We start from the raw sequence: 26812 nt of genomic DNA, 5'->3' as shown, positions 1-26812 counted from the left end.
CTTTGCCTCCAAAGTCCATGCTTTTTGTTAATTACTCTGCAGTTGCTTGTTTGTACTCTGTTGCTTAATTATATTCGTTTGGTTCAAAGACAAACTATCTAATGGGGAAATCACAAGCTTTGTGTTGTGTAAAGACTATTACGTATGTGATTTATGCAAAAGAAAATTAACCGTTAGCGGTAAAACTGAAAGATTGTTATTTTTCATTTTCTAAGCAACAATTATCAAATTGTCTTGTTAAGGTAAATTATTGTAAGTATAAAGTATGTTACCTGTGGGCAAAATTAGATACTTGGCTTATATAAACACTTCTGTTTTAGAGGCTCATAGAGCAGCGTGATGCTCTGAAAGAGACGAACGAAGAGCTCCGATGTTCACAAGCCCAGCAGGACCACCTGAACCAAGCAGGTGAATTGAGTTGGATTCAGAAAAGCTTTTTTTAATGGTAGAAATACTGAGATGTTCATCTCTTTGTTGTTGCTGTTGTTTAGATGCATCTGCTACAAAAAGTTATGAGAATCTTGCTGCTGAGATTATGCCAGTGGAATATAGGTAAATTTATTTTTATTAATTGATAATCCATACTTAATATTAGAAATGTGATTTCCTCTTTTTTTTGTAAATTTCTGAGCCTTTAAAACTTGCCATTTTGTGAGTCGCAGAGCTCAAAATTACTTTGTCTCGTCTGCTTGAACTTTCTAAGTCAGATTGTTATCACTACTACAGCAGTTTTAAAATTTATCAGAAGTAAAATTTTACAAACTAGCTGAAAACATATTCTGGCTTTTATAATAAGACTTTTATTGTGTTGAACTTCTTTTCCTGTCCATAAACTCTATTGAAAACCCTTTTAATGCAAGGTGTTCAAATCGACATGGTGAGAAAAATGGGAGGGAAGCTGTCAATTATAGTAGGAAGATGAAGCGGAAGTTAAATAAAACACAGATGTTAGAGGTTCCTCTTAACCCAGCTTTTATCTTTGTGTTTGACTGCTATGTTTACTTCTAGACATTTGACTAATCTGGTATGTTTAGGGTTTTCTTTTTTTTTGTGTGGCAACAGCTTTATTGATTTATTACTTCAAACTCTTTATTTAAACAGCTTTGTTGGTATATAATTCACCCATTTAAAAATGTACAGTTTGGTGATTTTTAGTATCGTGACAGAGTAGTGAATATCTAATTTCAGAACATTTTCATCCCCCTCAAAAGATACCCTGTACCTAATTAGCAGTCTTTCTCCATTACTGCCTCTCCTCCGACTCCAGCCCCAGGCAACCAGTAATCTTCTCCTTGTCTCTGTCAGTTCGCCCGTTGTGGACATTTTGTGCACAGAGAATCATACAGTATGTGACCAGCCTTTTGTGACTGATTCTTTCACTTTGCATAATGCTGATCTTCTGTTTGTTCAGTGTTTTGTTGTTAAGATAAAGCTCCTTACGTGCTGGACTGGAAACCAACTTGCAGCTTTTAGTTATTAATATCCAGTGAGATTAATATCATTTAAAAATAACCATATGAGCCTATTTTTTAAAGTTATGGTGCTGGCGTTCAGAAGAACAGAAATTGAGATTGAAATTAGTTGGTTTTGGTGAATGGGATTTTGAGGGTAGCAGTTAGGAAAGCATCACTTTTTTACTTAATACCATTCCTATCATTTTCATTTTAAAAAACATGTCTAGGGGCCGGCCCGATGGCGCTGTGGTTAAGTTCACGTGCTCCGCTTCAGCAGCCTGGGGTTCACGGGCCTGGATCCCGGGTGTGGGCCTCGCACTGCTTGTCAGCCACGCTGTGGTGGCGTCCCACATAAAGTAGAGGAAGGCCGGCAGCGATGTTAGCTCAGGGACAGTCTTCCTCATACACACAAAAAAGTGTATATCAACCTTACTGAAAAATTTTTCCAAAAACAAAAAATCTAGAGATAGTCATGAGACTGTCATCATAAAAGTGTATTTAAAACATTTGGGCAAGCTGTAGTTTCTGAAGTCTGTTGCTTTTCAGTTATATGTTTTCTAAAGATGTGCTATTTATTACCTTCAGTGAATAGTTTCTAAATTATCAAAGTAAAACAATTCGTATTATCTCTTAGGGATTTGCGTATTTAACGTTTAGTGATATATAATATAATCTTATACCTGTACCTTTAAAAGTTTATTACTTGTTTTTTGAGACATAGTCTTACAATGTGCATAGTTTTTTCTTAAAAACTTTCAGAAGCTTTGGTAACATTTTAAAATGACAACTATTGAGTGGACAAGAATTTTTTCTTTTAAAAAGTTAAGAATATAAAAACTCTTACATTTAAAAAATTTAAAAACAAATTTTGCTTTTCAACCACAGGGAGGTGTTTATTCGACTGCAACATGAGAATAAGATGCTTCGCTTACAGCAGGAAGGCACCGAGAACGAACGCATCGAGGAGCTCCAGGAGCAGCTCGAGCAGAAGCACCGCCGCATGAACGAACTGGAAACCGAGCAGAGGTGGCCCGCTCCTTTCTAGACGGTCGTGGCAGTTTCGTTACCCAACCACAAAGTCTTGGTGCACAGAAAGGGAAAATACCATTGTAGTTAAAATAATTAGGATTTTAAAAGAAGTTTAAATTTGTGTTTAGTCTCTCACTAACCCGTTACTTTTAGCAGACTTTGTTAACCAAGTTGCTTATTCTTGAATTTCATTTAGACATTTTCACAACAGACAGAAAATTTAACACATGAATAAATGACAGTCTGGTTTTCTACTGCAGTCTGGTGCATAGATGGGACATAGATTGTGGAGTCAAATTTTAATCCCACCTCTACTTAAACTTATTAACCATTTGGCTTTGTGCAAGTTGCTTAAATTCACACTTAGTGTCCTCAGCTATAAATTGGAGGTGATACCTATTTGCAGGGTGTCATGAAGATTATAGATAACTTGTTGAAAGCAAACGGTGTACTTATCTGATACTGGTGAGGTGCTCAAAAATTTAAATAAAAAAATGCAACATTTATATATTGCTCCCTATATGCCAGGTGCTTTTCTAAGCACTATTTTGGTATTAATGTAATAAATCCTCACAATAGCTCTCTGAAGTAGTATCTGTGATTATCGTTTTTTCATGGATAAGGAAGCTGAGGTACAAGGAGGGTAAGTACCTTGCCTAAAGTTACCCAGCTTGTAAGTTCTGGAGCCTACGTTGAACCATCTGTCAACCTGACTCCTCAGTCTGTGCTCTTAACCACGATGCTGACCTGCCTCTTATAAATAACATACTTGCAATAAAGGTGTTTGAATTTTTTCACCAACCTTTATTTGATCTTAGAGACTGCCAGGAATTTCAGAGACACTTGAACCTTGTCTCTCAAACTTGTGTGTATACCATTAAAAGAAGAATAACGTTTTAGCTTTCTGAAGCGACCAGTAAATATTATTGTCCTGTGGAGTTCAGGATCAGTTAGCACTGGAGATGCTAAGCTTCAGCTTTTGAGAGTTGCTGTAGGAAGATGGACGTGTGAGTGGATGATTACTGTACTTTCTGATAACTCAGCAAGGGGGCCAAAGGTAGAACGGGCAGGTGTATTGCGTCATATCTATTAACAGAGAACGTCAGACAGACACCAGCTGTCTCTTGCTGGTAACTTACAGTGGAAGGAACTCTTAAGCAGAGTTTTAAAGAATGAGATTTTGCCAAGTTAAAAATCTGCCCTAGTTGGTAGTGCCAGTCTCTAATTTAAGTAAAAAGTCATGAAGGAATGGTTGGGAAATGGTGACCTTCCTCTTCTCCCACTAAACTGTGAAATCTGAAACAGGAAAAGGAAACCTAGTTCCATTCATTAAAAATATAACTGGAGGGAGGCCGGCCCGGTGGTGCAATGGTTAAGTTCACGCAGTCCGCTTTGGCAGCCCGGGGTTCGTCGGTTCGGATCCCAGGTGCAGACCTATGCACCACTTGTCAAGCCGTGCTGTGGTAGGCGTCCCACATATAAAGTAGAGGCAGATGGGCACGGATGTTAGCTCAGGGCCGGTCTTCCTCAGCAAAAAAAGAGGAGGATTGGTAGCAGATGTTAGCTAAGGGCTAATCTTCCTAAAGAAAAACAAAAATACAACTGGAGGAAAATTGGGCTAGTTTTCTAATTTTTATGCCAGTGAATACAGTACAGAAATGTTATGCTTTTTTCACTGACACATAAGTACCTTAAAGTTTTAAATGTGGCCATATGTGCTTTCAGGATAAAAAAATGTCTTCTTTTTTTAGGATATTTCCTTGACAGTAGCCTACTCCACTATCTATTGTTTGGCCAATAATTGTTTGGCATTTTTTATTGCTATTAAATGTATACTTTATGAGTTAAATTGCATGAATGCACCTTCATAGATCCCTAAGTACTCTGACTTTCAGTACAAACAGTCGCATGTGGTCCGTCTCCCAACAGGCTGAGCAAAGAGCGTGTCCGAGAACTACAGCAGCAGATTGAGGACCTGCAGAAGTCCTTACAGGAGCACGGCGCCAAGCCTGAGGGAGAAAGTGTAAGCAGCTTACAAATTAGAGTAATTCTGCTTGTGCACTCTCTGGAATAGGTCCTGATGCTCAAATTAAGCTTCTATTGAAAGTGCTGCCCTGATCACCCAGGGTCTCCTTAAATACCGTATATATCTGCATAACAGGTGCAGTGATTTTGCCAGCTTGGAGCCTCTCAATTGATCATGTGTACTGGAAGTTGATTTCTACCTGTCCTGCTTCAGCAGCTACACCTAAGTTCATGGCAGCTCCTGATGGAGAGCATGCTTCCACTGAGGCTTCACAGTCCTGCTGGGCTCCCAGCCGGGCTGGCCTTTGAAAAACCCTCACGAGAATAATCAGCTGTCAGAACTGAGGAAAATTTCTAATAGGAAAGGGAGAATAAGACATGATTTCTACCCAAAGAGCACTCGTGAAGTGGAGCATTGCAGCCGCCAAAGAAGAGAAGCCGTATGCAGTCCTGAAGACAACCTGCCACCTTTCTTCCCTCTGCCATACTGACTCACGGCTCTGCCATTTCCAGTGGTTTCTGGTGGCAGATATTGTGAGGGCAGAGATAAGAGGACTTAAGAGCTCAAACAGCCTAAATCTGAATATACCCAGCAGTGTTTCTATAGTTTGATCTCTATATGCAGAGGGGAAAAGAAGTCATAATCAGGGAGGAATGTGTTTGACTAAAACAACAACAGAAAGATAGGGCTCGTGGGTGTTAGATAGATGTTGATTAGATAGAAAATTAGGTTATCATACCCGTGTGGATGGGGGAGAAAGCGATGGAGAATAAGGAGAGATGAAAAGGAAAGTTGAAAGGATTGCTTTTCCTTTCTGCCTTTTATATACTTTCTATTTTCTCTTTTTTCCCTGGGGGCTTGGAAAATAGAAAGCGTCTCATGCATGGCGGCATCTCATATGTGCATATATACGGTATTGTAACCTCTCTAATACAAATATTTTCAAAAGCCACATTAGGGAATACTTTTAAAATGGGATCTGTTTGGGGGAGTGTACTTTGGATTGCAGTGTTTTAAAGATTTTAAATTTCTTTATCTTTGTAAAAAAATATATTGGTATCTAAGTTATACTTCAGATTATGTATTTTAAACTCTTAGCTATTCAGTAGATGATACAGAACTACTATTGCAGTTTAAATTCTTGTTCTTTTAAAGAGAAAAGTTTATATGTTAAATTTTATTTTTTAACAAAATCCAGTTGGTTCATTTTGATGTTACTATTAAAGTGCTTGCATTAATAATGATAAAGTTTTATTATAAAGATAATTATTTTAGTTCTTTAAGTCTGTTCTTCATTAAGGGCCAAAAATCTTAAAATTTGTATTTTAGATAAATGATTCTTTAGGTATTTAATCTTTGATACTCCTCAATATATCACTTTCATCTTGCATTTGCTATTTTTCTCCAAGTTCAAATTTTATTCTCATTGTATTCGGAAATGTGAAGCAGTTTGCTTTCTGCTATCGTCTTCCTTATTTCCTGTTCTCCTTTCCTTTCCCCTTTGAAGTAAAAAAATACCTAAACTTTTACGTTTTTACAAGTATGCTATTAGAAATACAAATTTTTGAAACATTTATGATTTTAAATAGTATACCTTCAAAAGGAGGTAAAGAGATTTTTGATGTCTGGAAAATTTGTCTTTGTCACGATAGTTATCTTACAGCAACTTTTTAAAATTTTTATAGTCCAGCAAACTAAAGCAGAAGTTGGAAGCTCATATGTAAGTAAAACTGATATTTCATTTCAAATATGAGGGGAAGGATTTTAAAAGCTTCTAGAATCAATGTCCTTTTCTGATTTTGTTTATAAAAGCAAATATTCTGATGCCAATTGAATGTTCACCACTGCCCCCAAAATGGGAAAAGAAAACATGGGGCAGGTTCAGCTGCCTGCCAGTGATCCCAGACTCCACCGTGTTTCAGTCACTATGTCATTTGAAGAGTTTACAAAGTAGATAACTCTCACAACTAGATTATGTGGGAATGTGGGATGTTTAACCTATAAAATATTTTCTTTAACTTTCTTAGGAAGCAAGGGTGGCAATGGGAAAAAATTTAATATTTCTGGCATCGACCGTGTGCAGGCAGTTTCTGTCTACATAACCACCGCATAATATTTGGCAGGCCGCCTTCCCACTTCACAGTGAGGAAGCTAAGGATCAGAAAGGGACTTGCCCACAGTCCACAGATGTTAGGTGGCAGAAGCCAGTTTCATTCTTAGGTCTGTTTGGCTGCAAAGCTCCATGCTCTTTCCACTACTTAGGGAAAAACTAACAGAGGTCCACGAAGAATTACAGAAGAAACAAGAGCTCATTGAAGATCTTCAGCCAGATGTAAACCAGAATGGTAGGTATTTGTGAAAGCCTGCATCAGACTGTACCTAAGGGCTCATCCTTCTTAGTTCAAGTCTTCTTGAAGGCTGCAAGAGCTGTGTGTAAATCTTTGGACAGTATTTGGATACATACTTTGCAAATAAAAACCATGATAATTTTTAGTGATTTAAGTAATTAACAAGTGATCTAATCTTAAAGCAAAAACAAAGTAAATCTAATAAAATCAACTGATTGATATATAGGAGTATCAAACATTTTAAGGTATAATACAGTTAATACTGTGGAAATGTAAATAAAATAATTTATAATCAGATTAAAATGAACTTCAAACGTATGGAAAGATTCTTTATTTTCCCTTAGGATAGGTGTGCTCACATTGTAAGGTGTGCTTGCTCAGTGAAATGCTTCATAGACAGGAGAAAAAAGCTAGATAAAGAAGCAGATTCTAGATTTTTTTTAAGAAAAAGTAATAGAAAATGATCAAGGATATATTGGTGGTAGTTCAAAAGTTTTAGATAAGAACTCACTACAAAGAAGAAGTAAAAGGTTTCTCTTTTAAGTTCTCTTATCAGTCTTTAGAAACTAATATGATAAATATAATTTTTGTTTGAGGATGAAGTATTTTAAATAGGTAGTAGTTAGTCACGTTTCATTTCATTTTCAATAATAGTACAAAAGATCAGTGAACTTGAAGCTGCTCTTCAGAAGAAAGACGAAGATATGAAAGCCATGGAGGAAAGATACAAAATGTACCTGGAGAAAGCGAGAAATGTGAGTGGCTGCTTTTTCAGAGCTCCTGTCTGGTCTGGGTTCTAACCAGGCCTGTCCCGCCTGACTGCGCTGCTCTTGCTGTGTCTGTCTCGCGTCACTTAGCTCCCCACTGCCCTGCCTTCTGGTCAGCCTCCTCGTGTGTCCTCGTGCTTGCTCCCTCTCACTCAGCACCAGATGAAACAAGCACGCAGATCGCACTGCCCTCATTAGAGAAAATGATTTCTCCAATGAGTGGAATCTTGAGCTCTTAAAGTGAAAAGTTGCCTTTTGTGGAAATTTAGCTCTTCCAACCTGTTTGAATTTGTTTTAGCATTTAGTCTATATTAGACAGTTAAACACTATTCTAATATCCACCAGACTAATTGCTCTTTTTTCTTATTTCATACTTACATATCTGTAACTACTGTTCTCATAAAATCTTTTATTTCCATGAATACGATATATTTTCTTAATTAATGTAAATATTCTATCACAGAGAATGTTAATGTAACCTTTCTATTTACTGAATAAAAGAAGAGAAATTTATGACAAAGCTTTGAAGTGCTGCTAATATGTCTGCCTATTTTTATGTTTAAATTTTACACTTATTAGTTAAAGTGTGACTAGTCCCTGCAGCGACAGAGAAGCCCCGAGATCTCAAGGCTTACTGAGAGAGAAATGTGTTTCTTGGCCTCAGCGGGGGCAGGGCTCTGCTCCATGCAGTCGTTCAGAGTCCGAAGCTGACAGACGTTGCCTTCCTCGACACAGGGTTCCCAGGTTCACTCGACATCATCCAGCTGGTAGAGGAGGGAAGGCAGCCTAGAGTGCGTGGAGACAGGCAATGGGTCAGGCCTGGAAACGGTGTCTACCATGTTCGTTCTCGTTTCAGTGGGCAGAACTTAGGCACATAGCGACACCCAAATTCCAGGGAGGCAGGGCTTGGTAAACACCCAGGCAGTCTCTGCCACAGTTCAGTTTCTCTCAGTTACAAAAGTATGCATGCTTTTAGTAGAAAATATAAAATATAGAAAGGTTCCCAGAGACAACTGCTGTTTTAATGTTTTGGTGTATTTTCTTAACAGTGCATTTTTTTTCAATGCATATTATCTCCACGGTTGTTGATCATAATAGACACACACATGAATTGTATGATTATATCACATATAATTTGTATTTTTAAACTTAAAATAGTAATTTTCTCATGTTATATGAATGTGATTTAATACTTATTGAGTGCCCCTTATGCCAAGCCCTGGAAATATAGGCAGACAGCTTTCCTTTATTTTGGTTTATTATCTTAACCTTGTTCCTTTGTTAATGGGTCAAATGGAATTATTGGGTCAAAGGGTAAGAACATTTTAATAAGATGTTTGATATGTATTTCCTAATGATATTCTAAGAGGATTAGAACTAATTGGACAAAGCAGTGACAATGAACACCATGTTCTTCCATCATTGAGTATTATCATTTAAAAGACAGTTGCTTTTTTGGTAAAAATGATTTCATTTTTTCCTCCTTACATTATTGGGAGGGTAGGGGGGATGTTTAAGTCCATGGTAGAAAATTCAGAAAATATGGAAGAGTCACAATCTTACTTTTTATCCCTTAGAGGTGACAGATTATAATGTGTTCTTTGTAATTAAATCACAATTGAAAATCTTTAGTGTGTCTGCTTGTATGCTGTGAACTCTGAGGAGAGGTGCCAGGTCTCTCATAACCTGCTGCTTCCCCATCCGCCACAGTGGGCACACAGCAAATTGTTCTGAATGAATCACAGTAATTTTTAGGCATATCAACTTCTAGTCTTCTTTTTTTTCTCTTTTCACTTGATGAAGATTGTCCCTGAGCTCGCATCTTTGCCAGTCTTCCTCTATTCTGTATGTGGCATGCCGCCACAGCATGGCTTGATGAGTTGTGTGTAGGTCTGTGCCCAGGATTCGAACCTGTGAACCACAGGCCACCCAAGCAGAGCGCTCGAACTTAACCACTACGCCACGGGGCCAGCCCCTAGTCTTCTTTTTTTTACCGTTATAAATATGAATGAACTTTTCCTAAATCTTTAAATAATTGTAAACCTTTTTTAGTAGATTTGTAATTAGATCATACAGATGAGCTTATTATTGGAAACTTATTTTTGCTTATAATTTATACTTGATGTTTCTGAGGTGATTTCTAACCATACTGCTGAGTACATACGTTAGTTGAGTCTCTGAACAACATTCTGCTCACGTATCTTTTTGTCTAACTTTTAGTAATTTACATAAATATGGTCGAGCACCCTAGGGTTTGCAGATAAAATCACCAATGTCTATTATATTGGTCTTATATATTCAATCACATTTAACTAAATAACCGTAGTAAAAAAGATTGTTGCTGGGGCCGGCCCAGCGGCATAGTGATTAAGTTTATGTGCTCCGCTTTGGCAGCCCGGGGTTCACCAGTTCAGATCCCAGGCACAGACCTATGCACCGCTTGTCAAGCCACACTGTGGTAGGCATCCCACATATAAAGTAGAGGAAGATGGACATGGATGTTAGCTCAGGGCCAGTCTTCCTCAGCAAAAAGAGGAGGATTGGCAGCTCAGGGCTAATTAATCTTCCTCAAAAAAAAAATTAAGAAAAGATTGTTGCTAAGAATTTTGTGTGTGTGTTTACACTTTTTACAATTAGCAAGTTCCCATATAATTATTGAATTTATCTTAATTTTTAAAAAAATACTCGTCAGATAAATATGGGAAGGGTTATTTCAAGATCGCAGTGCTCAAAGTTTGACAAGGCTCAGTAGCTATCCCTGCATTCTCAGCTGTGGAGAACGTAAGTTTGACTGGGGACAAAGATATTCCCATTTTTGTACTGAATTTTACATCATTTCTCGTTTATAGAATGTTATTTTTGTTATTCAAATTAGACTGCAAAACGAGCTATCATTAGCTCCTGGATCACTTTCTGGAAAATTTTCCATGTTACTTACACAGATTTTATATACTCTGTTCTTATATTTCAATATTTGATAACATAAAATGGACATAAAATATTTGTTCTTTTCTTTAAACAGGTAATAAAAACTTTAGATCCCAAATTAAATCCAGCATCAGCTGAAATCATGCTACTTAGAAAGCAGTTGGCAGAGAAAGAGAGAAGAATTGAGATTCTGGAGGTAAAACTTCCATATTCACACATCTCCTCTTAATTATTCTGTGTAATCCTGTCATACATGCTTTCATATATTTGCCATTAATGATCAGGTTGCACAAGAAGTTAGAACTGTCAGTGTGTTTATTACAAAGCATCTCACCACCGAGAGGACTGGCCCCTGAGCTCATGTGCCTGCTCCACTGTCTCTCTCTCCTTCTACAACAGCCAATCATGTGGATGCCCCTAGTTTCTAGAGAACTCCTGCTGTAATGCTCCTTTTAAAATTATGTGGATGAGAGTTCATTCTGAAAGAAAAATAAAGAAACCAAGCATACCTTTTAAAAAAGGAACTGGATACAGTTAACCAGATTTGTATTCTCTCTTACCTTCTCCCATTTGCTCACCTGAACCTAAGGAAACTTGTCAGTTGGAATTCCTGTTAGAAGGAAGCACTTACAGAATTCCAGTAAGCCTTTGAACTGAAGTGGCAGTCTTGGTTATTAATCACACAAAGTTATGTTAGTAATGGGATGGTGTCATTCATTAGCTGAGTCTTTAAATTTTTAAGTTATTTTTGCATAGTAATTATATTATTTTTACTAGCTGGGTTAAGTATGTCAGTACAATATTGTATATTCTTAGATTTTGTAACTGGACGTGTTCTAGTTTCCTTTACAAAGTGTTTTACAAAACTACTATTTTTAATACAATGGTGAGATTTGATAATGTTTTTAAAGTCAGTGGGCATTACCAATAGGGTGTTACCTATCCTGGCGTAAGAGAGGAAATACCCATTCTTAAGAGAGCGCATTCTTTACTTTAATGGTTAAAGCAGATGTGCTGTATGTTTGATAGGCCACAAGTCAGGCATCTTTAGTTCAAATTGAATTGGTTTTGAACCCAAGTAGTTACCCCATATACCTCAATATGTGAAAATCTTTTGTCAATTTCCCCTTTTAATCAGTAATCTTTTGATGGAAAGCATTGATGATCAAAATATTGTCCCTCGGTGCTTGGATGGTTGCTGCCTACCCTGGGTCCATCATGTCCCTCAGTGCTAGGCTTTTATTTCATTGATTTTCCAGTTATCCATGTTGGGGGGAAATAGTCAGATATAGTTGACAAAGATAGAGGTATATATTAGCAGAGGAAGAGTTTCATAGGTTATGTAACTTGTCAATTTTTAGATTATCACACAACCATTGTACGTGTAGTTTTGCATGACTTCCTATGGTTACATTGTTTATAACAATTGTGGAACAGATAATTCAATACTTGGAATGATTAGTTTAAAATGAGTTCTTAGACATAGTCTTTATCAGTAAAGGAAATTTGTCCAGTGTTGTAAGATCAATTGACCATCTCAAGGTGCTGGGCAATCATTACTCTAGCCTGCATGCCAGTCTTACAACACTGAGTAAAGAAAACAATAATTAGTTTCAATATTGTGACTAATACAGAAATTCCAAGAAATGATAAGAATTGCAATCTATATCACAAAAGGGAGGCAATACTGGAAGGGAGCCAACTAAACAAATGAAGACGAGGTATAGGGTCGCTTAGGGCATTCATCTGCTTTTTCAGGTGCTTTAGCAGAGATGACACATTGGAAGATTCGTCAGGTACAAAAACCCAATGCTCAGTTTGAATGATTGCACATGTACCACCTTGGGATGCAGTTAAAATGTCTAAAGCCATTCTATTTTGAAGGACAGCCTTTCTTATTAAAGACATTTCAGTATTTGTTAAGGCTATTCCTGTTTGACTGTCATTAAGGATTTGTTGAGTAAATTTAATCAGAGCTTCTATATATGATATAACATCTTCTAGCCCCAAAGAAGGAACAAACATAGCCTCTAGGTGGTTCCATACCAGTGGAACACTAAATGAGCTCATCTAGCCTTAAGGAGAGGAAGCTTGGCAACAGCTGTTAGAATGCACAGATTATTACTAAGATATTTATATCCTTGAGATGGCAGTATTTGAACAAAGTTCAATTGCCATACCTCAAAAGGTCCCTTAGGAAGGGGAAAGTGACCTTGCAACCAATGAACTGTTTTCTCGGCATTATATTTAGGACATATAGTACAACCAGCATATGCTTTATGAGCCACTGTAGGAGAAAGTTTCCAAAAATATCATTTTCCCCATAAAATCACCCTTTCAGGTGCCTAATGGGTGATTGATGTATGTGCTGGAGCAGTGGCAGTTGTGTTCTAACAAACCACAACTGTACTATGGTTTGTTATCCAGCCTGAACCACATCTGCATGGTGGTGTCAGAAATTCCCATTTTTTGTTGTTGTACTTGTTTCTCTTCTTCTTTGGCAATTTCTTGAGCCTGTAGAAGGAAGTCTTTCACTGGGTTAGCAGGGTTAACAGAGAGCAGTGGATATTCTCCAGGCTAGACAGGATATCCAGCCCAGTAATGTCGCTGATTATCTTTTAAGTAAGACCCATCTTTAAACCAAATGAGATAATAAAATGCAGCCATGGTCATTTTCCTCCTGTGGTGCTGGAAGCAGGGTAGCAGGGTTAAGATAATGAATAGTATTTACCTACCCAACATAACCTAAGAAAGTTGATCATCATTTACTTGACATTGCTTCCGATGCAATTTACCACACCAAATAAACCTAATTAGTTTAGTAGCTCACTCTTTGTAAGAAGAGAGAACAAATTCTTTGAGAAGTCCCAGGGCCCATTAGAAATTCTCAAAGTTACTTTCAAGTAAAAAGAAAGACTTTATTTAAGATTTAAATATTTGGAGAAGTTTGTAAAAAAAAAAAAAAAATCAAAAGGTTTTGAAACACTTGGTCAAATCAGAAGCAATGCTTAGTTATCTATTTAACCAGGGTGACAACAGAAGATGTTGCAAACACAAAAGTTAAAACAGTTGGAGGAAGAAACCTCTTGGCTCCCTGAATAGAGAGGCTCAGCTTTTTGGACATAGAAAATTATTTTGATAAAACAAAATCCCTGCTTTCAGGCAGACTACTCAAAGGTAAAGGAAAACCTTTTATATTCTCTTTATCAAGAGCACACTAAAAGTTGAAGAAAATTATCCTTTGAGAGAAAAAACCCCAAATTTTAATTTTACATTTGCTAACTTTTAATATTAAAACTCATTTACTTAATTAAATTTAGTCTTAGCCAACTGGACCGTTCTCAAAATTCTTTCCTCAGAGTTCCTCTTCCACAAACCTTTAATAACTTTTTTTATACGTTCAGAATTTGTTCTATGCTTTCTTTCCTTCCTAGTATTTTATGACAAATTTATCTATCTTAAGAAAATAAACAAAAATATCTCTATTCCTTAAATCTTCTTTACTGAAAACATACATCCTACTTTCTTTAATTTTTGTATTGGCATCCTGTAGATTGGCAGATCCACAAATACTGCCTAGAAACATGGTTTCTCTTAGAAAATCTCTGCATGGCACAAACATGTTTATTAATAAACCCGAATATTTTCCAGTTTCTCTGTAATAAGAAACCAAAAGTAAATAACTCTATGTTTAATAATTAATATCTAATATTATATCTTATGTGGAAATGATCTGGTGACTCAATAAATTTTGTCATTTAACTTAATTTAGCAAAACTAAGATTTTAAATTAACAAAGTGGTTTTTGAAGTACATACACCGTAACATAAATGTTGTTAAAAAATTCATCCAAAGCTTTTGTCTCTTTCACATGTAGTTTACTTGTTCTCAGTAATTATTTAGATTGCCCACAAGACTTCATGAGACATTAGGCAAAATTAGGTATCATTCCAAGTTAAATATTATTTCTGCTAACAAGCTTTGTAACAGAGATAACATGAGCTTATTTGATTAATAATCGAGGTAGAAAAAAAGCTGCATGTCTGCATCGTATCCAATGCTGATAACTTTGAAGACATGCTTATTTCAATCAAACCAGCAAACTTAAATAAGCTTTTGTTTACCAAAGATTATTTTATATCACATTAACTTGAAAGACGTTTGGGTTAGTTTCTATTACATTTATATAAGCACTTACTTTAAGCCAATTAAGTAGAGCTCTTTCAGAAATTATACCATCTGGAGGTAGAAAATATCTATATTTATAATATAATATAGAAACATTTCTAATAGACACATATAGACTCACACCTAAACACACAGACACACGCAGCAAAGATTTTACAACCTCTGTTTTTAAAACTTTCCTTAAATTTTGAGGCAAGGGTGCTTTCCTAACAGCCTGCATCTCCAAAGGCTTCTTTTCCCTTTTTCCTTTCTTTCTTTCAGTCTTAGGAATGTGGGATGGCCTAGATAATAGCTCCTAGAGAGGTCACAAGTTCTTTTGAGATAAACAGGGGAGGTTAGTTACTTACCAAAGGACTGACACAAGCATCCAATTACATTATCCTTAATTTGATTCTTTCCCTCTGGGTACATAGTTTTATCTTAGTTTAGGGAAGAAAGCCTAAAAAAAATTCTGTCAGGCTTTCAATATCAGCTTCCAGTTTGGCTGAATTTTTGATCATAAGTTGCTAAATCCTTTCAAATATCTTGTCAGGTTTTAGCCAGGACAAACAGTGAGTATACCTGACAGTATTGAACAGCTCCATTAATCTTTAAGACAGCAGTTTCCCAGAACATCAGAGTCTCGTTAACCCTGGGAGGGGCTCATATGGGGCCATCCTTTGAAGGTAGATGATGGGAGTGTCTGTAAACCCATGACTTAATAAGTGCACTTCTTAAATGATCTTACCTAATTGGAATGTTCCCTCTACTGGCCAATGTTCAAGTTTTGGAGGCTCAAAGGAGCCCTGAAGTGGCCACTGTAATTTTAAATTGTCCCAGCTTGTCTTGATCCGAACATCCAACCATTTATCCCCATTTTGTTAAGCACTTGCAAGTATCAGATCCTTACGTGTTGTACATGAAACCAGCCAGAGTTCCAGGGGGAGGCTGTCCATTCTGGAATTAGTCGGCTGTTAGAAGCAAGATTTCCCATTTTCTTTTGGTTTCGTTTTACTACAAAGTCTGAACAATTTCTAAGGACAGTGTAGTGGGTCAGAAAAAGGGTTGTGAACACTCTCTTATGTACCAAGGTTTCTCATGCCAACAGTCTAAAACTACTGTGGGAGTCAGAGCACATGGATGCCAGTGCTCGTGTACACAACCCTGGATGAGCTGTGAGTTCCTTGGAGTGAAGGGTCATGCTGGAATTCCCTGTGGGACCTCCACACTACGTGAGGCCCAACCTCAGACACTCCCACTAGGTTCTCAGTTGCCTGACGATGCCCTACGGCTGGGAGGAGCTGGTGTCCCTTCTCTTTGGAGCTGAATGGGTTTTCGGTCTCTCATTTTGCTATTAAACAGTTTGTTCAGACTTTATGGACACAGTTTTTTCCAACTTAAGGCCAAATTAAAAAGCTCATCCTGTCCCAGTCCCTCCACAGTTCCCCACAGGTTTCTCCTGCCCAGAAAGTGTACCGCTACCCCCTTAAGATGCCTAGTCTTAGACTTGAAAGAGCTCAAGTAAAAGTCACTATGGCTTAAGTAGGGAGGTCTGGGTTTCAGGAGAAACTCACTGAGGGCACCTGAAGAGTGCTGTGAAGCTGGGGGGTCTCATGGGCCTGTGTGGCACTGAGCACCAGTTCAAAGTAGATCCCAGGTGGTCCAGTGGGTTTCTCTGAAATCTTGCCAACTACACCAAGAAATGTCAGTGCAAAATAACCAACAACTGTTCTGTGGATAGGAGAGGTAAGGTGAGTTTCACTTGAACCATAACAAGGATCATATTCCGGGAAGGCGGTTTCCATGAGGAAGACAATGTTCCAGGGCAGCCTGGTTTTCAGCACAGGCTTATACCTTTACAACAAAGAACGTGCATTAAATGTGCTCAGGACACATACTCATCCAAGTTTCAAAGAGGTATTCAGTTGCACATTAGCAGATCAACATGACCCTGATGTTGAGAAAGAGACTAATACTGGCGTAGGAGGGGGAGTATGCATTCTTGTCTGGAGAGTGCATTCTTTAATGGTTAAGGATGTACAATGTGTGCGTGATAGGCCCTAAGTCCGGCTTCTTCAGTTCAAGCTGAATGAGTTTTGAACCTGAATAGTTACCTCGTATACCTCACTATGTGAAGATCTCTTTTCATTAGCCTTGAAATTCTCATAATTGATAGTTGGTTTCTTTTTAAATTAACTAGGAATGTTATATTTCAGAGAAACACATTATATTCATTTACTGTTTTCTTTGTGTTATTTCTGAGCCAGTATATATCGACTGTGGTGGAAATAATTTGCTTAAAGACTTAAAGATTTTAACATCCGGAGTACACACCAGCCTGATGTGTGCTTGCTGTAGCTTCTTGAGCAGGCCGTGTCAAGTGTTGTAAAAAGCACTGGGTGGAGGTGTCTCTGCAGAAATACTGTTCATTCCTCAGGATCCAACTCAAATGTGTCTGCCTCTCCGAAGCTTTCTGCGTATTCCTTAGCCAGAGTTAGTTATCTCTCCATAATGATTCCATGCACTTTGAACTCATGAATTCACCCACAGGAGCACTGATTTTCTTTTTGGCGTGTGTCAGTGTCTTCAAGGGCAGAGGCTGTATCTTATATCTCTGCACCCTGGCATTAAATAGTACGTAACTCGGAGGCCAGGGTTCCCGCTTTCTTGGTAACTTATCTTAAAGTCATCACCTCTCCCGGTCCTCAGTCCCCTCGTCTATAAAATAACGAGACTTGGGCTGAATGACTCTGAAATCTCAGCTGCTCTGATTATTCACTTCCCAGTGAAAGCCAACGAGAATGTACATGGTTGTCGATGCTTGAGGTGCAGCTCCCTAACGAGTACGATGGCAATTGGTGCCACTAAGCATAGGGCTCTGAGGGAAAATTCAGTTCAGTCACAGCAGATGGACCCTTACTGTATGTGGATTCATCAGTACACACACTGCAAAAAGTAAAAAGGAGAAAAGTGATATAAATAGCAGAGGTTATTCTGCCTGCCGTCCCTCTCAGGCAGTCTTCGCCTGAGGTGGATGTGAGCAGAAGAGCGCCTCTTCCCTTCCTCGTTCCTGTGTGCCTTTAGAACATGAGCATCTTGCTGTAGGAGCGTTCATGTGTTTCAAGATTCTAACTTTTTATATGAGCTCAACAAAATTACAGAATTGGCTGTATTAGAGTAATCAAGAAATGGATGTCAGTCTCTAGGATGGCATGGGAATATGGCCACGGGCAATCTAGTATACGGGTCACCAAGAATTAAGAGAGAAAAATTTGTGCTAAGCTGTATAGGAGACTGTAAAGGGTTTGGGGGGTATTTTTTACTACGTCCTTTTTCTCCTTTGTTTTGACTCCTCCGTAAGTGCAGCTCTGTTTTGCCACCTAAACCATTGTTACGTTTTCCTCTAGGCATAGGGGACAGTAGCATAAGAATCACTAGTTTCTTGTTTGTTACCATTCTTGTTTAATATCTGTTCTACCAGCAAAATTCCTGAAGTAAAGATTTACAACTCAGTCTTATTCTTTCCAAAAGGTGGTGTGTGTGCCTTTCTCCATGATTCAGTTCACGTTTTGACTATTTGGTGTGCATCACAATGCAGTCTTCAGATACTCTCAATCATGAGCAGAGTGAAGAGATGATTCCATTTTTAGTAATTTGAGTCTATTTCTAGGATTGTAATAGTCTTTATATCTTTTCCCAGAGTGAATGTAAAGTAGCGAAATTCCGTGATTATGAAGAAAAACTCATTGTTTCTGCCTGGTATAATAAGGTGAGTTGAAATTCAGCCAATTATTGGATGTTTGGAACAGTGTCTATGAAACATTTTGACCACGAACCACATCAGGAAATGTATTTTAAACCACAAATCAGTACGTGTGCATGTTTACTTGTGTGACTGAGCCTGACTTACCCTGAGGGGGGCAGTGCTATCTTCTGTCATATTCTATGTGCTTTAAATGTTGGTCACAATCCTAATTAACTGTATATTTTAGTTTAATATTTTTAGTTGACTTTCAAAAATCACTACAGTAATTTTGTAACTCATCAACCTCTAGTTGATACATGTGAAGCACACACAACAATTTATAAATATTTTTTAAGGATTTTATTTTTCCTTTTTCTCCCAAAGCCCCCCGGTACATAGTTGTGTATTTCTAGTTGTGGGTCCTTCTAGTTGTGGCATGTAGGATGCCGCCTCAGCATGGCCTGATGAGCGATGCCATGTCTGCTCCCAGGATTGGAACTGGGGAAACCCCGGGCCACAGAGCGCACAAACTTAACCACTCGACCACGGGGCCAGCCCCTATAAATATGTTTTAAATTGCTTTATTTGAGCTAAAACATTTAATTTGTGCTTCATAAAGAGTTTCTGTAGAAATGTGAATATTTAGATAATGCAAAATTAAGTGATTCCAGTACTCAACATTTATTTTAACACCCCCTAAAGCCTCTGAGTATGTCCCTTAATATATATTTTTTTTAATCTGGTAATACTCTTCAATAATTGTCTATCTATCCTAACAAGGAGAAAATCATATAAAATAATTTAGGAGTCAGCCCATGGCATAGTGGTTAAGTTGACGTGCTCCACTTCAGCAGCCCGGGTTTGCAGGTTCAGATCCCGGGTGCAGACTACACCACTCATCAGCCATGCTGTGGAGGCACCCTGAATACAAAGTAGAGGAAGATTGGCAACAGATGTCAGCTCAGGGCCAATCTTCCTCTGCAAAAAAAAAAAAAGGTAAATAATTTGAAATGTATTTTATTTTGTCAGCCTTAGTGGGATGTGTTCAAGCGTAGCATTTCATGATCCATATGGTTCTTTTGGGTTGTTCTAATCAGCTAGAATAGATAACAGTGCACCCATTATCTCCCTTAGCTGTTTCTTATTTAGTGTGAGAGAAGATCGGTTTATAGACTCCGCACAGATGCTCTTCGCGGCAGACTTAGTTGTCCCTCCTCAAACCTGCCTTGTCCTCCATGCCTCCATACTTTTTGTCTGTGCTCATTTCCTCTCTTCACATTTTGGTAAAATCTGGCTTCATTTAGCAAGGCCTTGAAGGGAATTATGTGTGAGGTGTTCTCAGAACCTTCCTTCATGGGTTAGTCATCCTAGGTAAGATTGGGGACTGTGTATTATTTTCTTTCTTCCTCTGTGGCCCCTTGATACATAAATCATTAAAACTATTAGAGCCAAATCATGCATTATTTATTCATTTTTCAACCTGTGTTTTTTGAGCATCAAGTATATTCTGTGTATTGTACTAGGTACTGGTGATGCTAAGTTCAGTAAAATTGTGTTATGTGATCTGAGAGAGAGAGAGAATGACTTCCCTTACTAAGAAACCCAATAGCCACAGCTACAGTAATTTGTTATGTATCGATATATAGGTAGACCAGAGGAAATCTGGACTGCGCTGGGCGTTCTCAGACCGTGGCGTGCGTCGGAAGACTTGTTCAGACGCAAACTGCCGGGCTCACCTGCAGAGCTCCTGATGCGCTAGGGCTGGGTGGAGTCCAGGTGGAATATGCGTTCCTAACAAATTCTCACTGGTTCTAAGTCAATCCAGGGACCACACTTGGAGCGCCATTGATCTAAGCTGTTCTGTGGTGCTGTGTCTGCTCATAGTGGGTGGAATGATGGCCGAAACAGAAAAACATGCTTCGGAAGCTTTTTTAAATTGTTGTATTTAAGTTTAAATCTGGAACATTTTAAGCTACTGTTCATAATAATCTCAAATTTAGTGATTTGAAATAGAGAAACTGGGTTTTATGTCTTTATTTTCAATCTTTCTTACCAGCATTACCGTGTACAGATAAATTAGCTTCTGACCTCTTATTTTTTCTTACAAAATATGAGGAGAACACCAACCTTATAGGATTGTTTTGAGGGTTAAACAACTTTCTAGATGCGAACAGCACTTTGCACACTCTCAACAGTTATGTCATGTGCTCATTTGTTTCTGTGCAGAGTCTAGCCTTCCAGAAGCTGGGGATGGAATCTAGACTTGTGAGCGGCAGGGGTGCTGGCCAAGACACTGGCGCCTGCACCCCTGCGCGGTCTTTCCTGGCACAGCAGCGGCACGTCACCCACACCAGGAGAAACCTCTCTGTCAAAGTTCCTGCTGCGACAGCCGATTAAACTGCACGAGCAAACAAAACAGAAGTGCCCTTAACGTATTTTGTACCTTTCAACTCTCAGATTGTAAAAGAAGTTTATGATGCTGGATATCAGCTGTTTTAAAATCAAGATACATGAAATTAATTTTGCCAGCTGACTTTGAAAACAAAATATAGAGTTAGCTCGCTCCCTGAGGGAGCACAGTGGAATAACTGGGGGATGTAATTGAGCACCCACCTCAAGCAAACATCTGTCCTTTGGGAGTATTATAACTTCAGATTGACCCTGTATATTTTAGGTTAATGTTTTGAGTTGTACTGGTAACTTGGTTAATTTGCAATGTGTAATCAGTCATATGTAATTTAAACATATATCTATATTTGTTTTATTGTTTTGGTCCATATGAAAATAGCCTTGAGGTAGGCACATGGAGAACTATACTTGATATATACAAGGTTTTACCTCTCTCTCTGATGCTGTCATTGAATGGTATATTTTATCATGTAATGGAAGATAGAACACTTGAAAGACTAGACTGCTGAAATGACTTTGTCATAGTAAAAGTGACTGACTGGAAATTTTGCAGATTCAGAAGAGGTCATAGTTCTCATATGTACCTGCTGTAAACAGGGGCTTGTCTACAGCACAATTGAATTGTTGAGCTTATAGAAATGAACTGACTTTAATAGGAGATGACTGATGAAGAGCAAACTAAAAAGTATGCTCGAAGCATCCACATACTTTTAATATAATTAATGAAGATTATAATTTTAGTGCTTTTAAGCATAAAATTATCTGGGCTTCTGCTATAAAAAGATGCCTAATAGTTTTACCTCTTCACCAAAAAGAGAGAGCACGTGATGAAACACCTGGAAACAGCTTGATTTTGTTTACTAACTAAGGAATCTATCTTGGGCTGAGTTTATGGTATTGAGTTCATTTCTGCTCAAATCTCTTATTTTCAAAGGTGTTACTTTCTAATTCTTTTTTGTCATTTTTAAGAGTCACACTTGGAAATTTTAGCTTAGTTGCGTTAATCTGTGCTGCCCAATATTGTAGCCACAAGCCACATGTGGCAATTTAAATGAATTAAAATTAAAAATTCAGTTCCTTGATTGCACCAGCCACATTTCAAATCTTCACTAGCCACATGTGGCTACTGGCTGCAGTATTGGACAGAGCAGATATGAAATATTTCCATCATTGCAGAAAGTTCTATTGGACAGCACCATACTAAATCTTTTTATAATAACTTGGAAATCCTCTGATGTTAGGCCACAAAAATAAAAAGAAGAAAAATGCTAGGACTATTTCAGATATGAAAAGGAATTGAATTGTCACGTAACCAGCATCTTGCATTCCTTACAGTTGAACACCTTACGTTGTGACGTTCATAGTCAGTCTTCCCAGTGCTGTTCAGCAGCTTCATGCCTCTCAGCGTATGTATAGACAACTTTCTGCATACAGCAAACTTTCTGTGAAGGGACAGATGATCAACATTTTAGGCTTTGCAGGCCATATGACCTGTCGCCAGTACTGGACCGCCGTAAGTGTGGAGGCAGCGGCTGTGCACAGTGTGTAGAGAAAACGGTTGAGGCTGTTTCAGTAGAACGTTATTTACTAAAACTGGTGGGAGGCCACGTTGGGCCTGCAGGCTCCAGACCTCTGGCCTGGATTTTATTCTCAGCCTTTCTTGGCAGATATGAGTATTGTTCCATTTACAGCATTATTCACTTAGATACTTGGTTTTTAGATTCTTTGTCCGTAAATTTTTTCTAATCACTGAAAATACAAGAATTTCATACAGTTTTGGGATCTCTGAGCTTAGGGAGCACCTGTCAGGATATTTTGCTTTATCAGGGTTCCTTCTGTTGAAGGATTCTCTTAGAGTTTGGGTTCTCTTAGAGTTTGATGTTTTTATCCGTGCAGTCAGATTGTTGGTTTGCATTTTTGTATCTGCTTGTAGTCGCTGCTTGCCGGCAACTTTTAGTGAAATAAAATAAGCCTTTGAAAATATTTTAGCATGCTAATTAAGGTTGTCTAAATATTATGGCTTTTTGGTATATTTTGGTCAATGTGCGTCATCTGCTCCTTCGGTGTTTACTACTTGCCTATATTGAGATTTTACCAGCTCTTCCAGCTCCCTTTTAATGGAATTTGTTGTAAAACGTCAATTTCAATAAATTAGTATTTTCACAGTTGAATTGCTCATAACTTTTGATTATTATACTTGGAATTTCTAGATAATTGATACAATTTCTGAATAAGGATATAAGGCTAGATTCTTTTTTCTTAATAGAGAAAAAACAAATTTTGTGGTTTATCACTTTTCTAGTTGGTAGGTAGAATTTTGAGTGCTTGATACATGAGTATTTATGCAAGACTAATGTAATTTAAAGTTTTTTATTATTGTGACTAATGAAACAAATTCAGGGACTGAGCAGAAGTGAGATTCTTTTCCACATCTGGTTGAGGTAGGGAGATTGACGCCCTGTGGGTGGTAAAGCGTTATAAGTATTTGTCATGAACCATGATTTTTACATGTCCATGTTGTAAGTGAGGCTAGAGTGCATTTACCAGGGAAGAGAAATTCAGCATTTTTACCTATTTTACCAGGAATGGAATGTCCCAGTGATGGTAAAGCAAAACCACAGACAAATTTGGAAAGGGTCTTTAATTTTGAGATTTGCTCTAAGATTAATATTCCTTTCTCCTTTTAAAATAAAAAGTGTATATGCTTATGACAATTGATGTTCATCCTGAGATTAACTTAATGTATTGAGAAATATTTGAAGTTCACTCTATTTTTTCAATGAGCAAGTCTGTTGAACTAATGATTTAGTATGGATTAAGAATTAATGTCTAGAAACATTAAACTGAGTATCCCTCGGTAGGATAATCGTCATCTTTGATAACTGGCGTGCTAATTTGCAGTTAGGTAACGCTTCTACACCTAGACCGTGTCTGTGTTGCGGCACGTCTGGGCCTGTGGCCACAGTACTGTCTGTGTGAGGTTCTCTGGATTTAATGAGAAACATCCATACGTAGAAATGTGTGTATCTGGTTGTATGCATACATTGAGAAAATTAGCTTGGAAATCTGTAAAACACAACCATAGAAGAAAATAGTGTGTAGGTATAAACTTGATGTAGCTTAAATGTAATGTTTAGTTTATAAAAGGTTATTCCTATTTTCTATGACAAAGACTTTGACACTTGAAAAATACAAGCAATACTTGATTTATTTTTGTAAGTATTTAGGATATTATTTTAAATAAATTATTGTCCGATAACAATGTAATAGTTGTGAAATGTTTTAAGTAAATAAACTTTCTGATTCTGTGTCTTATGGTTCTGATGGATTTTTAGTGGGTACAAGTGCTCATTTATTTTCTGCTTTAAATAAAGGACCTAAAATATTTAGATTGGCAAAGAATAATTGCATTAATTTAATTTTTCTAATTTTATGTTTCTTTTGAATTTTTTTGGTGTACAAGATGTATAAGTGATTTTTGTTGTGCCTTTTACATCTCCAGTTTCACCAGTGGAATTTAGACATTTTGTATTATCTTGGAAGCCAGAACATTTCTGGGTTTTCTTTGGCAGAGGCTGCTACTTATCCCTCGGTAGCCATTCTCCTCTTTTCCTTTATTAACAAAACCCCATATTTTATCTTGTTACATTTACCATCCAAGGGGGGAAAAGTAACTACTTCCCAGACTCCCTTGTAACTAGGTGGGGCCACTTAGCTAAGTTCTGGCCAAAGAGATGTGAAGAGTAGTGATATCTGTCTGTCAACAGAACAGGCATGCTTTCCTCAGCTCTCTTCCCTCCCCAGCTGGAATGCCATGTGACTGAAGGCACCCCTCGGGGACAGTGGAACAACGAGGGAGAAGGAACTTGGATCCCTGAAACCATCATTTAGCCATATCAGCTCTGCACTTCCAGCCCAGATTTCTCTCCTTTAAGCCATTTTTTAAAGCTAATTTATTTTGGGATTTCTTTCTTCCAGTATCCTGTTTCCCAATCTATGCACATTTGTCAAAATGAATTCTGAAATGAACTTTTAGAAAAGCACAGGTATTCCATGTTCTTGGAACGTCTTTGAAAAGTTTAATTCTGTTGCTGTTAATGGTTGCTCAATAAATATTTAATTACATGAATGAAGATAATGTGCCAGATATGCAAAGATGGAGACCGAAGGGAAGTCCCATCTCACTTTAGGTAGATCCTCATGATTCCAAAAGATCATGATTCTATAAAGTTAACTCTGGCCCAACATCACCACGTAATTTTGTGACTAGTTCACTAAGAGCAACCCAAAGCTCCAGACCTGCACATTGGATATTTAAACAGAAATGTTAATTAAATTGTATTCCCTCATTTCAGCCACGCATAGCTAGTGGCTATGCTATTGGACATTGCAGATAAAGAGCATTTCTATCATCACTAGAAAATTCTGTTGGACAGCTCTGTTTTAGACGTCTAGGTCGAATGCACACGTTCTCCATCTCTCTGGAGTTCCAGGTGATATGGAGTCACAGCAATGCAGTGAAGTGAAACTTGCAGACATCACCCTGCACACAGTGACATGCTCAAGGATAGAGCTGCAGTTGGGTTCTTCTGCTGGCTGTGGTTTTGATGGTAAAACATTCTGTTCCCTTGCCCACTTGGGCTGCAGCAACTTGCTATCATTAAGTGGTAAAAGCTGCCATTTAGGCTTCTTGCTGCAACTCAAACATTCTCCTCTTCCATAAGTCCTTCCAAGATTTCAAACAAGGTGAGAGAGCCATTTTTCTAAAACTTTCAGTATCTTTGGCTTAGTGACCTTAATGTGACCCACTTTATTTTTTTAATGTGTCTGTCCCACTGGACTAAGTTTCTGGAGGTCAGGAGCCATGTCCGGTTCATCTGTTTCCCCGGCAGCACTTGGCACAGTATCTTGTGCACAGTGAACAAATGTGTAATGGCGAAACTAGACTTGCTGGTGACGCACAGAATATTTTCTTTAGAAATCCAGTCTCAAGATACTCTGAAGAGATCAGGGGAGTGCATCGGAAGGAGCATCTGAATAGGCAAGAAATTAAGAGAAAAGGATTTGTATTTCCACCTTACAACTCACCAGCACAATCCCTGAGCCTCTCCCCTAGAGTTATCATGTCATATTTTTATAACAGCTTTACTGAAATATCACTCACATGCCATATAAACTCTTTTAAAGTGTACAAGTTAGAAGTCTTTAGCATGTTCCCAGTTGGGTGACCATCACCATTGTCTAATATTTTGAGTGTGTGTGAAGAAGATTGGCCCTGAGCTAACATCTGTTTCCAATCTTCCTCTGTTTTATGTGGGACACTGCCACAGCATAGCTTGACAAGCGGTGCTAGGTCTGTGCCCAGGATCCGAACCTGCGAACCCCAGGCTGCCAAAGTGGAGTGCGCAAACTTAACCACTACACCACCAGGCCGGCCCCAACCATTCTCTAATTTTAAAACACTCTGTCACCCCAAGTAGAAACCCTTTACCCATTAAGAATCACTCTACACTCTCCCCTCCTCCTAGCCCTTGTTACCACCAATCTACTTCCTCTGCCAATTTTGGACATTTCATATGCACAGAATCATACAAAATGTGGACTTTTGTGACCAGATTTTCCAGTTTAGCATAATGTCAAGGCTCATCCACGTAGTAGCATGTATCAGTACTTCATTCCTTTTCATTGCCTAATATCATTCCGTTGTGTGGAATACCGCATTTTCTTTAGTCATTCGTCAGTTGATGGACGTGTGGGTCCTTAACACATTCTGGCTATTATGAATAATGCTGCTATGAATGTCAGGTCCAAGTTTTTGTGTGGACATGTGTTTTCAGTTCTCTTGGGTATGTACTGCTATTGTCTGAATGTTTGTGTCCCTCCAAAATTTCTGTGTTGAAATCCTAACCGGCAAGGTGATGGTAGTAGGAGGCGGGGCA

General features: G+C 38.1%; 1 protein-coding gene across 3 annotated transcripts in view; it reads left to right on the top strand.

Annotated features, from left to right (window-relative positions):
* Nucleotides 1-23044, top strand: part of HOOK1 (hook microtubule tethering protein 1) — a 63601-nt gene extending 40557 nt beyond the window's left edge. For all 3 annotated transcript variants that reach the window (XM_070591535.1, XM_070591544.1, XM_070591549.1), the window contains exons 13-22: nt 321-408; nt 492-552; nt 2340-2480; nt 4413-4506; nt 6195-6229; nt 6772-6854; nt 7512-7612; nt 10647-10748; nt 18420-18488; nt 20691-23044. In XM_070591535.1, coding sequence (XP_070447636.1) covers nt 321-408; nt 492-552; nt 2340-2480; nt 4413-4506; nt 6195-6229; nt 6772-6854; nt 7512-7612; nt 10647-10748; nt 18420-18488; nt 20691-20861 — 945 coding nt within the window. In that variant the 3' untranslated portion in view covers nt 20862-23044. The remainder of the gene's footprint in view (nt 1-320; nt 409-491; nt 553-2339; nt 2481-4412; nt 4507-6194; nt 6230-6771; nt 6855-7511; nt 7613-10646; nt 10749-18419; nt 18489-20690) is intronic.
* Nucleotides 23045-26812: the final 3768 nt, after the last annotated feature.

The sequence above is a fragment of the Equus przewalskii genome, chromosome 2, assembly GCF_037783145.1.
Source record: "Equus przewalskii isolate Varuska chromosome 2, EquPr2, whole genome shotgun sequence".
Taxonomy (NCBI): Eukaryota; Metazoa; Chordata; class Mammalia; order Perissodactyla; family Equidae; genus Equus; species Equus przewalskii.
Note: the sequence above shows the minus strand (reverse complement) of the source record. Positions and strands in the feature narration are given on the sequence as shown.